This window comes from Meleagris gallopavo, chromosome 1, assembly GCF_000146605.3.
Source record: "Meleagris gallopavo isolate NT-WF06-2002-E0010 breed Aviagen turkey brand Nicholas breeding stock chromosome 1, Turkey_5.1, whole genome shotgun sequence".
Classification (NCBI taxonomy): domain Eukaryota; kingdom Metazoa; phylum Chordata; class Aves; order Galliformes; family Phasianidae; genus Meleagris; species Meleagris gallopavo.
In genome coordinates, this window is record NC_015011.2 from 59,293,705 (window position 1) to 59,305,959 (window position 12,255).

At 38.3% G+C, this 12,255-nt stretch overlaps 2 protein-coding genes across 3 annotated transcripts in view; one reads left to right on the top strand and one right to left on the bottom strand.

The window, feature by feature from the left end:
• The window catches only part of EPS8 (epidermal growth factor receptor pathway substrate 8), a 30,636-nt gene extending 19,551 nt beyond the window's left edge, over window positions 1-11,085 (bottom strand). The window contains exons 1-4 of one of the 2 annotated variants that reach the window (XM_019616164.2): window positions 10,935-11,085; window positions 10,190-10,338; window positions 7,201-7,384; window positions 3,189-3,223 (exon numbers count right to left, since the gene is read on the bottom strand). In XM_019616164.2, coding sequence (XP_019471709.1) covers window positions 3,189-3,223; window positions 7,201-7,384; window positions 10,190-10,338; window positions 10,935-10,937 — 371 coding nt within the window. In that variant the 5' untranslated portion in view covers window positions 10,938-11,085. Of the gene's footprint in view, window positions 1-3,089; window positions 3,224-7,200; window positions 7,385-10,189; window positions 10,339-10,934 lie in introns of both variants that reach the window. The other variant, XM_019616163.2, reaches the window with a different exon arrangement.
• A 773-nt stretch (window positions 11,086-11,858) lies between these two features.
• The window catches only part of PTPRO (protein tyrosine phosphatase receptor type O), a 59,211-nt gene continuing 58,814 nt past the window's right edge, over window positions 11,859-12,255 (top strand). The window contains exon 1 of the mRNA XM_019611545.2: window positions 11,859-12,033. Within this exon, the coding sequence (XP_019467090.1) occupies window positions 11,859-12,033 (175 nt within the window). The remainder of the gene's footprint in view (window positions 12,034-12,255) is intronic.

Genomic DNA, 12,255 nt, shown 5'->3' on the forward strand with positions numbered 1-12,255 from the left:
CCTCTAAGAACCTCAAATTGTTGCATCAATTATAAATGTAGAATTACTTCTGGGCAGGTAAGAACAGAGTTCATTGTAGAATTAAGCATACCACAGTATACCTCCGCAGCTCTCTTCTTTGAGGAAAGGTCTGTTCAGATAGCATTTGGGTAACAAGTTACTAGTTTCTTTAATGCACCACCTCTTCAAATTGAGAAATCCCCCAAGCCCCTCAAACCACATCCAAAAGAAACAGTAACATTATTCACCTGTTGCAAATGACACCCAATAACCCAACTCTATATCAAGCAGTAAAGTTAAATAAATAAATATAAATAATAAAAAAAAAAACAGCAACACAACAGTTAAAACATTGCACAAATAAGGGCTTGCCATATAACATCACAGCATAGGGATGCAAATGCTGATGGTTGCTGATGTTTGTGCTGTGTAACCACGGATCCCAGGTGTGTGTCTCAGCAATCTAGTAGTTACCTAGCTATTGCATGGCTGTGGAGAACTGTCTCACTTGAATTGAAGAAGAGAACAAAGGAACAGTCATATTTAGATTGAAAACGTATTATTTGGAAAGAAAGATAAAACACTTAAAGACTTCGAGCACTTAAAGAGAATGAAAAACATGGGATGAACCACAGCCTGCAGAATACCTGTTACGAGGTGTACAGATGTGTGAGTAATCCCAATTTTTTCAGCCACCCACTCAAATTTTATACAATTTTGAAGTGCTATGACTAACACACCTCTGAGAGTAGTTTTACTTTTAAACTGCCTTTCCAAACTCAGTTTACTAACTCTGTCTTCCTAACTTGTCCACAGCTATCTAACCTGATCCCTCCATACAACATAACTCAGGAAGAATTAAAAAATAAAAAAATCAAGAGCAGCATCCGCAGCACATCAGCTGGACAGTTATGTACACTTACAAAGAGACCACAACTTTTCAAACCTAACTTAATGAGCCAAGCAGTTTACTTGGGGCACAAATATCCCCCTCAAGGCTGCATGAGAGGCTGATGGATTGCGTGGGGTCCCAAGGTGTTATTCCCCAAACAAGAGCACAGAAACAAACTACAAGGCATATGAATTTGAAACATGACATAACTTACTGAAAAAATGGTTCAGTACTGTTTCAACATCAAATAGAGCCCCTGGTATAGCTAGTAACATGCTTGAAGTTTAAGATTCTGACACTTAGTCTAAGTCATCCAAAGAAAGCATGCCTTACTTGAGATCCTGGTACCTTAGAAAAAGACTCAATGAAGGTCCCTGTGGTTATAAGTTCCTTGGACAATGCATAGCCTACTTGTCCCCCTGCAGACACTGTGTGGCTCGGTCACTGTCTTCAGACTGCTCATAAGGAAAGCCAGCTTTCAACAAGCACCAGAAAACGATGGCTGAAATATTCAGCTTCTATTTCTCACTCCTTCCCCAAAACCCACATCTGCACCTGCTTATTCACAGGTGTTTTAAAATTTATATTCAAATGGAATTTACCTAGGGTAGTGCATATGAATAGTTTTCATTCAGTAACAAACTCCTACTGGGCACATGTTATGTGTCTCGAGAGCCAATTAATGAAAGGAAGTTCATGTTGGGGTGGACAGGGACATAGTGGCTCACTGTACACGTCTGCATCAATGCTAGCCATCTAGACTCCCTTCGACTGTCAGTAATGAGAAGCAGGTACCTCCACAGCATATCTCATTTCACACCTTTCAAAAGACTGACTTCACCTAACATGAACTGCTTCACCTGACACGAAATGCTCTTTTCTCTTTACTTGCTACTACGGAAGCTTGGATGACTCATTCAGCTGTGGCCAGATACACTGATACCATCAGTAGGGCAATGCAATAGTCCCATTTTCTAAACTTGAAAAAGAGGTAGCAGCCTTTGCGAAGAATAGTCTTACTCTGAAAGGACAAAACAGGTCTTATCACATTACAGATAAAAGAGAAAGGAATTTTGAGTGCAGATCATTTAGATTTCAAGCTGAGTGGTCCTCAGACAAGAACTCCGGAAGTAACCAAGTTTGAGAAAAAGATTAGAGATGACTACTTGGCTGTTGTTGTAATAAAGAGTTCAGGATGTTCAGGAAAACAATGTTCAGGAAAACAATGGAGTCTTCACCCTGCACACCATGTGAGAATTTGTTTGCATATAGATTAACAACAGGATCTTCTAGCAAACAGCTCAAAATTAGAGGCTATGCAAAGGTTTGTGTCAACAGAGTTACATCGATTCTGTTTTTAACAGCAATATGACACCCAAAACATAGCTTAAGCACCTTCCAAGCACCTTAAACTTCTGTTCATGTGAAAATATATAACAAACATAATTTGGCATAGGGGATCAATCCCAGCACCACTTTACTTTCACAGCTTGTACTGGCAGAAATTTTCCACGCAGACAAGGCTGAGACTACAAGGATCAGTGAGTTTCACCATTAAGGTAATCAGACTTAGGCTAAAATGAAGAGGATGAAAGTGCGTGCAGAAAGATCCTGGTTGCTATGCAAACATTTCAGAGCTTTGATCGTAGCAAGAATGAAAGAAAAATTTAGTCAGTAGACATGGGCACTTATGCACTGGCCCAGAACACCCAAAGCAGGATGCTAAACGGGCAGCAAGTGAGCAGCTCAACAAATCAAAAATCATTCAGAAAACAGGCAGATAAATCTCAGAGTGGACTTGTCATTCTTTTTAGTTTAAAAAAAGAAAAAAAAAAAGCAAAGAATAGTTTTAAAAAGTGAAACAAAAGCAGAAATAAAATTTAAATCCTCCAACAGGAGAACTTTATGTCCTTGATCACGTTGGAATTCCACCATATCATTTCTGACAAAAGCATGAATTTCACAGCATACATAAACACAGTAGTTTCATATAAACGATACTGAAAGAGCCATATGGATGTGCCTTGGAGAAGCACAGGCAGACACCCGCTGCAGTTAGAGCGGCTGCCTTACAGAAATACAGGTCTGCTCCCGGCACAACCTGAGGCCAACAGAGACACCACCACCCCAAAAGCTACAAGTCAGTAAGTCGGGACAGTTATCCACAGCACCACGTACGCCGTTGATTCAGTGTTACCTATCTACATGGCGGCTAACAGTTTGCTTAAAGGCAGCAACAGCCGCCCCTTGGTCCAGCAGAGGCCCTCTTTTGTACACTGTGTTACTGAATGCGTACCCATCGGCCGGAGGGTAGTCAGGAACACTGGGAGGCTGCAAGACAAAACAAAGACAAAGTCATGAAGAGGATCAGTGTCATGCACTGCAACGTGCTGCTTCCCGTGGCCCATAGCACTGTGCACCCTGCCAGCACTCTCATGGCCTTGCTCTTAGCTGCTCATAGTTCTGCTATGAAAAGTTAATAGCTTCTGCATTTCAAATACGTACACAGAGAGATCAAAAGGATAAGAATAAAAGAATTTCTATCCTAAGTCATCCCCTGCCATCTCCTGCATTAATACTGCAGTGGATATTCTTTAGAAAAAGCAGTTCTCCGGGGCAAGGTCCACGTCCTCTCTTACATATTGCTACAGCAGCACAGGTCATAAGGAATGCCTGATTGACTTTAAAATAAACTGCACTAAGAAGCTGCTCTGAGCTCCTGTTCTAAATGAACACTAAGTCAAAAAACTTCAGCTAGCTAAATATACGTCTATACAAGAAATAAAAGCTTCCAAGTAAAATTATCATCCCATTGCAGGATCATAATATCAATTGGCTCATTTATGTTAGTTATCCTCTTACTAAACGTGGTTGAAGTCAAAGAAGAAACGCAAAAAGAAAGGTAATACTCTGTAATTAAGGATTTTAATTAAAGAAAACAATCACATTTTATTACGAGTATACATATAAGAATATTCAAACCCTTAGAAAATTCCTTTTGAGCAGCAGTCCTTCAAAAAAATCCAACTCTAAATCCAGCAATGATACTTTGCTTCTACTAAAATTATTTTGATGTCCATTTCCCAAAAGATAAAATGAGTGGTTCATTTACAGAGATTATAAATTGATGATGTCCATTTTAGATCTTTATCTTCTGACACCATTCAGCTGCACAATGAGATAGAACAGCTGACAGCCATCACAAATCACCAGATCTCTAAAGCTTGGCTTTTTTTCTTCCTATGTGGTTACAAAAAAGCCCACTCACTTCTGAGTACTGGGGCTAAGTGTTTGTGAAATTGAAAACAGTAAAAAAAAAAAACCCACACAGGAATAACAACAACAAACAAACAAACAAAATCTACGGACAGACTATTCTAAAAAGCAACATTATTAATACCTCTTTAAAAAAAATCTCTCAAGTGTCACTGACTTTATATCTCAGATCAAAAGACCTGCAGGAAGCAGGAACTTGTTTTTACTTCACACAGAAATTACTTGCAGTGCCTCAGACTCACTGAACTCTCCTCTCCAGCTCCTCGTCAGCTCCCTGACATGGCTTAATGGAAGGGACCTCAAAGCCCACCCAGTTCCAACCTCCTGACATGGGCAGGGCTGCCACGCAGCAGCTCAGGCTGCCCAGCCCCCATCCAACCTGGCCTGAGTGCCTCCAAGAATGGGGCACCCACAGCTTCTCTGAGCAGCTAGGCCAGGGCCTCACTGCCTTATGAGTAACAAATTTCTTCCTAACATCTAACCTAAATCTCCCCTCTTTTAGTTTAAAGCAATTCCCCCTTGTCTTATCAGTATTAGATCGTGTAAAAAGTTGGTCTCCCTCCTGTTTATAAGCTCCCTTTAATAACCAGAAGGCCACAATGAGGTCTCCCTGGAGCCTCCTCTTCTCCAGGCTGAACAAGCGCAGCTCCCTCAACCTAACTTTGCAGGAGAGGTTCTCCAGCTCTCTGATCATCTTCATGGCCTCCTCTGGACCTGCTCCAACAGCTCCATGTTGGAGTGGGTCCATATCCTTCTGGTGCAGGAGGACCCAGGCCTGGATGCAGTACTGAAGGTGGGCAATCATCTCCCACTCCCTGCTGGCCACCTCTCTGTTGATGCTGCCCAGGAAAAAGCAGTTGGCTCTCATTTTTTTCAGCACTCCTTTGTTAAATAAGCATTTGTGATAGACTTATAGAATTTCTTCTGGCATCACCCAGTCCAGAGAGCTCCTTTTGCCGCAGACAATTTTGCACTGGCGCAGCTTTTCCAGCTGAGCACCTAACACATTTCACAGCCATTGAGCAGCTCAGCACTTCTCCCCTAAGGGATGTGCTAAGGAGGCACTGGCGCGGGAAGTCAGAGTACCAAGGTTAAATGACTTGCTCATCATGAATGGAATCATGAAACCAAGGTTAGACATCACAGGTGCCAGTCCCACAGATGCCTTCAATGAATTACGATTATTATTATGATTATCATTATTTTTATTATTAATATTATTATTACTATTTTTATTATTTAATCTTTTGAAGGCTAAAAGGCAGAGTCAGCACACCTACCAATCCAACAAAAACACCTCAGTTTATTTGCCCCCTCAAAATAATTCTTTCAACTTATATGCTAATTCAATATATGTAGTATTCATCTTCATTAATAATCAAACCATTAAAAAACTGCCCCTATTTTTCAATATTATTTTGCTTATTTCACATGATTAAAGTGGAGAAAGGACTGTGATTTTTGTTGTTTTGGTTTGTGGGTTTTCTTGTTGTTGCTGTTTTTAATTTACAGGGAGCACAACATAAAAAAAAACACATGGCAATGTAGAACAGCAGTGAAACAATGTTTGATGAGGTTTTTTTGGGAGATGAGTATAGAGTTGGATGCGGGCGAAAGCTACAATTCATATTATTGTGGCCATTAACCCTATAAATGCTTTTTTTCAATGCAAAAAAGAAATATATATATATAGGGAAAAACTAGGGTGTATTTATTCTTGTGAATCCTATTAGGTATAAGGACAAACAATGCTTTTAGTAATCAAACATGAATCACGCTAGCCTCCTTGGCTAAATTTTTATGTAGTGTGTGCTTTTAAGTGGCGATTTTCATCAAAATAAAGTTTGTTACAGCTTTTCCACACGTAGTTTTGATGTACTTTTGCTAGGGAAGCTTTTTGGTCTCCAAGAAGACTTACGAGAGTTGCTCTGTAAGAGAAAGCCATCCCACAAAATCTGATGAACAGTACATGATGAACTCAACTTCACCAGGCTAAGACTGAATACATCTCCCATACCTTAGAAAAATACCCTAACCATGAAAGTGTTCTAAATTTTGATTGTTTTCATAATGAAAGCTGTATGAGATAGAAAATGTTTTTCCTTTTTAGCTTCTGCCAGCACCATGCCCTATTCCCGTGCAGATGCTCAGGACCAGCCAGCATAGTGCAAAGTGGCCAGCTACTACCCCAGGACAGGGCAAATGTTCATGGCAGTAATTCAACAGTAGAAAACTGAAACATGCTCAAAACCAGAAAGGGCAACTATGACAAGTATTTCTTGAAAGCACAGTATTCAGGTGATTCTTCTGAAATCTTTCCCTTGAATCTTCCTTTCTATATTCAATTTTTGTCACTAGTAGAATTTTATAATGATGCTCTCAAAAGATCTATCATCTTAGCATTGAGATGTACTCAAAATATAGTACTGCTGTAAATTGCTAAAGGAAGATATGAAAGTCTATGGACTGAACTTAAAAAATTCTCAGCTATGCTTTCATTTCACCATAGTTAACAGGGGAACTTGGACTACCAAATCTCTGGATTAAACTAAAGCTATTTCAATATATTAGATTTTTAAATTTAAGCTCATTTCCTCTTAAAACAAAAAAAGTTCCAAAACAAAATCTCTGATATATTTAAGTGGCAATAAGTTTTTTTTGTTGTTTGCATTCTTGTGCAGGATGCACATTTGACAACATGCTCATTCGAATTCTTCTTAAAATATATGCAATCAAAATCAGTGGAACCTGAAAGCACAGGACAAGAATCAAAACAAACCATAAAGGTTTGGATTGTCCTCCCAGCTGATGTGGGAAAATGCATCAAGTTCAAGGACGGCAAAATCCTCTTACTTTTCCTATTCACATTTTGGTGGCTGAACAGATATTTGATTTCATATAGCTTTTCTGTAAGTACACTGAGCCTGCATTGATGTAGCAGAGAGTGATCAATCTGACAGCATCCCAGATTTTTTTCTATGAAAAAATAGTTGATTCTGCTTTTCAGCAATTTACACTCTCAGTTAACCTACCTCAGTTGATAATCTTTTTATTTCTTGCTTCCGCTGTTGCTCTGCAAAGTTTGCCACAGACTCAGCCAAATTATTGAGTTCTTGTTCATTTGGAGCTCCCATGAAGTTCAGCAAAGGAGGTTCCCAACCATTTCGGAAACGGGGAACATAAGGTGGAATGAACTGGTCTTTGGGCCAGTCCGCTCTGCATGAAAAGTAAATTAGAGATCTTTAACAAGGGTCACAAAAATACTACTTTCATAGACTTCCTAAAAAATGAAATATGCTTTAATATCATAGTAAAGAACAGTGGCTGGGATTACTGCACAGACACAATTGTGTTAGACCACAGAAAATTTACAGAAAATATTTATTGACCATAACTACTTTTCTGCAAGGCACAGCGAGGAGCAAACTGTTCCTGCCATAATGACTTGTCTGTGCTAAAACAACAAATTTCTGGCTCACAGCAAAGGATGAGTAATAGAAGAATCAATCACAAGCACATCTAAGATTTGTTATAACTGTTAGATAGGAAAGAATTGCTGTGCTGCAATGTTTTGTTTGTATTAAAGAACCAAACAAAAGACTTCAAAGAAACTGCCTACTGTATATGAAAGACAGAAAGTAGGTATGTAGGTCATTCCGAAAGTAACACCTCCGATTAATTCCCATGGAAACTATAGAAGATACAAAGAGCATGATAACACTGATAGTGCAAATTCTCAGCTACAAAATACTATTTTTCAACATAGTCACAACCATTAGCTATGCATTTTCACCAGTGATGAACAACAGCCTGCATGCCATGCTCAGAAAAATCTGTACCAATGGAGATGACTCATGCTCGCTACCACAACATCACTGCTCACATCCACTGTTTGGTCTTCAGAAACGTTCAGTAAGTAACGTCACTGAATTCTAATGGGAGCCATCTTTTCCATATGGAGGAGTTCAGTGACACTTTTGCTTCATACACACTTCCATGTCAAACGCCATTTTGTCAGACTGCCCCTCTGCTGCCATCTGTCACATAGCAACAAAATGCAACTGAATATTGGTGGGAAGGTTCAACCTCTATTGGCATACCACCAATATAATCTCTGACGTCATGGGCCAATATAATAAAATAGGAGGCATTACTTTTGGAGCAGCCTTTGCATGAAGCAAGACGTTTAGGGGGCTGAGCTACACCTTTAGGAAGGAGTTAAGAAATAGACAGCTTACAGTGTAATACAAAGAACTCTGCATTCTTGAAAGCACAAGAATTATCTTCACATTTACTGTTTAATAGTTAAGCTTAATCTTAGAATAGTCTATTATTTTTTAGCACTTCATTCCCATTTTTTAATGTAATACACAGTACCTAAATTAATGCTTTCATGCTCTTCCTTTGCACCCATGTATGACATACCCTCCTGTAAAATAAATTACTGTATCTTCACAGTGGAACAAGAAATGGGAACGTACATTACATTGCCTTAGTCTCACTGTTGACACTGTTCAAAATTAGGGGGCACATGCTGCCAGTCACACAAGTTGCAGGACCAGTCAGCAATTATTAGCCCATTGGCAGGCTTGAGCTAGGTCAGTAACCCTCATGTTTCAACAATCATACATCTTACTTAACTGCTCCATAATGTACCTCTGTATACTGAGATCAGACAGACTATAATTTCTAATCTTCACAGGTCAACCAGTTGTATTCTGAGTGCTGCATTCTTTGTGCAGCATGAGCTACTTCTTTTTCAATTACACTTTTTTCAGGATGGAATAAATGAATTATTAAGGTATTTCCTAAGATGAGAAGCCTAGTATTTCACACAATAACCCATTTTCCTTGCAATAGGTTCCAGTGCTATACAGATTTCCACAGCGAGCCCATCACAAGGTGCTATAAAGCCAGCAAGCTCTGAGTAGGTAAAGGTAAGCTTTGCTGAGATCAAAACTCTGGCAATCACAAGGATATCTAATTGCTCTTTCTAGCCCATTTTGTAGTAGTAGGCTGAACAGCAGGCCCAAAGGATGAATTTGAATGTCCTGGTCCAGCAGCAGAACGAGATCAAGAAAGGCAAACACATGTACATCACACTTCCTGTTATGAAGATGCTTGTCACTTGGTGTTCTACAGCTTTTCAAGTAGATTCCTAATTCTCAGTTTATTGTTATTACTTCTTAATCACTTAAAAAAAACAACAAACATTTTAATTGGTTAATTAACTTATAAAGTAAGAAAGCCACATGGTAGATATTTATTCCCGAATTGGAATCCAAAAGAAAGATGAGTAAACTTAAAATACGTGGCACCTTTCCAGTTCAAGTGCTTGCATGCTTAATCATTGTCACGTGTTCTCATCTACCACAGATTAGAGTTAAAACACATTTTGTTAATCTTTTTTTGCATATTTTACTTAGCTAGGTAATTTCAAACCATATATACACCTTAAAAATAACAAATATATAAACAAAGTAAATTGTAGTGAAATCTAACTGCAATAGCAAATCAATTAAATGGGACTTTTATGGGTATGCAGATGTAACACAAATCAGCCCACAGACATTCTTTAAAAGTTTAAGCACCTTCCTTATAGCATTATGATGCTTTTAAAGAAGCATTGAAATTGAAAATAGAGATCTGTATCCTCTTTTACATAGTTTCTTCATTTTTTATTGCAACTTATTCCAACTGATTTTTTAACCAATTTCAGACTGCTTGGGTTGTGAAAATAAGGGTGGAGAGCAACTGGAAGCATGAAACAGATGGTATGATGGTGTAAGTTTACATAGTTTACTCTCTACTCCTTATTCTATGAAGGAAAAAAAATACTCTATCTGTATTTGCTCCCTCCATGCCTAAAACCTAGCCATTTCCAAATCCCAGTGAGGCTTAAGAGCTCCTTTCCCAAGAGTTTCAAGAATAACTGTGAGGAATAGTCCAAAGCCTATCAAACTACTATAGAGTTTGCTGGATGTGGATCATCTGGTTAAGACTGTGTGAACTTCTTCTCACCTGGCTTTCGTCCATGTGTCACCCAATGACATCCATAACTGCCCTTCCTCGCTGGTGACAGTATACTGTAGGAAGTCTATGGTATCTTTTGTTAGGAGGGGACTTAGTACTGTACTGGCAAGTTCTGGACCTCCTGTTGTCTGTACCACCTAAATCAAAATATTAAAATAATACAAAGAATACACATATAATAAAAAAGGAAGTTACAATAAATATCTTACCTACATTAATGGTATGAAACATTTACTACTCAACAATTAAACAAATTCTGACAAGCTAACTTGTCCACAAGTCCTGTGGATGGATGAAGTAAAACCATTTGTTGCAGAACTGCTGTTCTGGTTACCTTTATATTTAGACTCACTTCTGTCAATGTTATTTTAATCTATTAATCGAAATGACACATATTTTAATTGAATTGGCAAACAGTTATGCTTCCAACTCTCCTCGTGCATGATGTAAATTATTTCTTTATTTGGTTTGTTTATTAAAATTATAATGGCTAACTGCAATACAAAGAAAGATGAAGATATTTTAAACATATATATATATACACATATGATAGATGTTAACATGCGAAAAAGGATAAAACTTGTTTTCTTAAGAAATCTTCATCCTTGGATACACATTTCTCCATTGTAGCTCTCCAGGGACAATTTTAAATCTCATCATTCTTGGAAAGATTTTAGATCATACAAGTATAAGAATTCTGAAGGAAAATACCTAAAAAATTACAAAAGCTTACCATATGTAGTGGGGTAAAGAGAAAATGAACCAGTTCAGCTGCACTAGGATTCTGGATATGGAACTTTAATTTGGCCTAAGGTAAAGGAAAAATGACAGATTTTAAGATACAATTAACTTTTATGACAATAAATACTTCAGGTAAAAATGACTGTCCCAAGTGAGAGCACAGGTCCATCTAAGTTGTATGTTTTGTCTCCAACATCAGCTAAGAGAAAGTGTTAAGGGAAGTATGAGAAGGAACAAGGCAAACATAAAATATCTGAGAAAAATTCTTATAAATTCACCAGCAATTTTCTCAGGGACTTCTTCAACTAAAAGTACAAAATACTATTGTTTTGTGTTAAAAGTCACTGATGGATTCTTCTCTTCAGTAAATTTATACAATTGCTTTTGAATCCATATAAGTGTTAGCATATATTGTGCAAATAGGAACTACAGTTCAATTGTATGTTTCGTCAAGAAGCATCTTACTTGGACATATGCCACCTCTTGGTTTCATTAATACCCTGCAGTTCTTTTCCAAAAGAAAACTGAGCAATCATTCTTTCCTCACTTTTTCCAGTGATTCTCATAACCATTCACAGATTTATTACATTCCTCCTCTTTTTCATCTTTCTCCAAACTGAAGAAAAGTTTATAATCATTTCTTACAGCATTCTTGTTCTCCTTCCACCTTCTCAATTTCACTGTACAGGGAACAAGATAAAGTCAGTGGACTTAATGGTATATTGATGCTCTTTATTTGTTCTTATTTTTTGGTCTTTTCTTCCCAATAGCTCTTAACATTCCCTTTTCAGAAAAGATAGACAGGATAGGAGGGATGGGAGAGTTGCCCTCTATGCTAAGAAAAGCATAGATTACAAAAAGCTGTCTCCAGAAAACAGCCATTATAAGTTTGAGAGCTTGTTAAAATTAGGCAAATATGTCCAATAAAGGACATCTGGTGGCTGGGATCTACTACAGGCAGCCTGATCAAGGGGAGCCTGCTGACAAGGCCTTCTTGCTTCAGCTGCAAGAAGCATCACACTTACAAGCTTTCATCTTGATGGGAGATTCCAATCACCCGGATGTCTGCTGGGAAAACAACAAGGCGGACTGCAAGCAATTCAGGAGACTCCTGAAGGAGTCCAATGAGAATAATTTCCTGGTTCAGGTACTAGACAAGCCAACATGAAATGAAGCTTTCCTGACATGGTGCTCATCAGTGCACAGGAGATCATTAAAGAGGTTAAGTCTGGAGGCAGATTGGAGCCATAAAAAATGATTTTCATGAACACACTGTCCACCATCAAACTTTTCCAAGTAAAATACACATATTT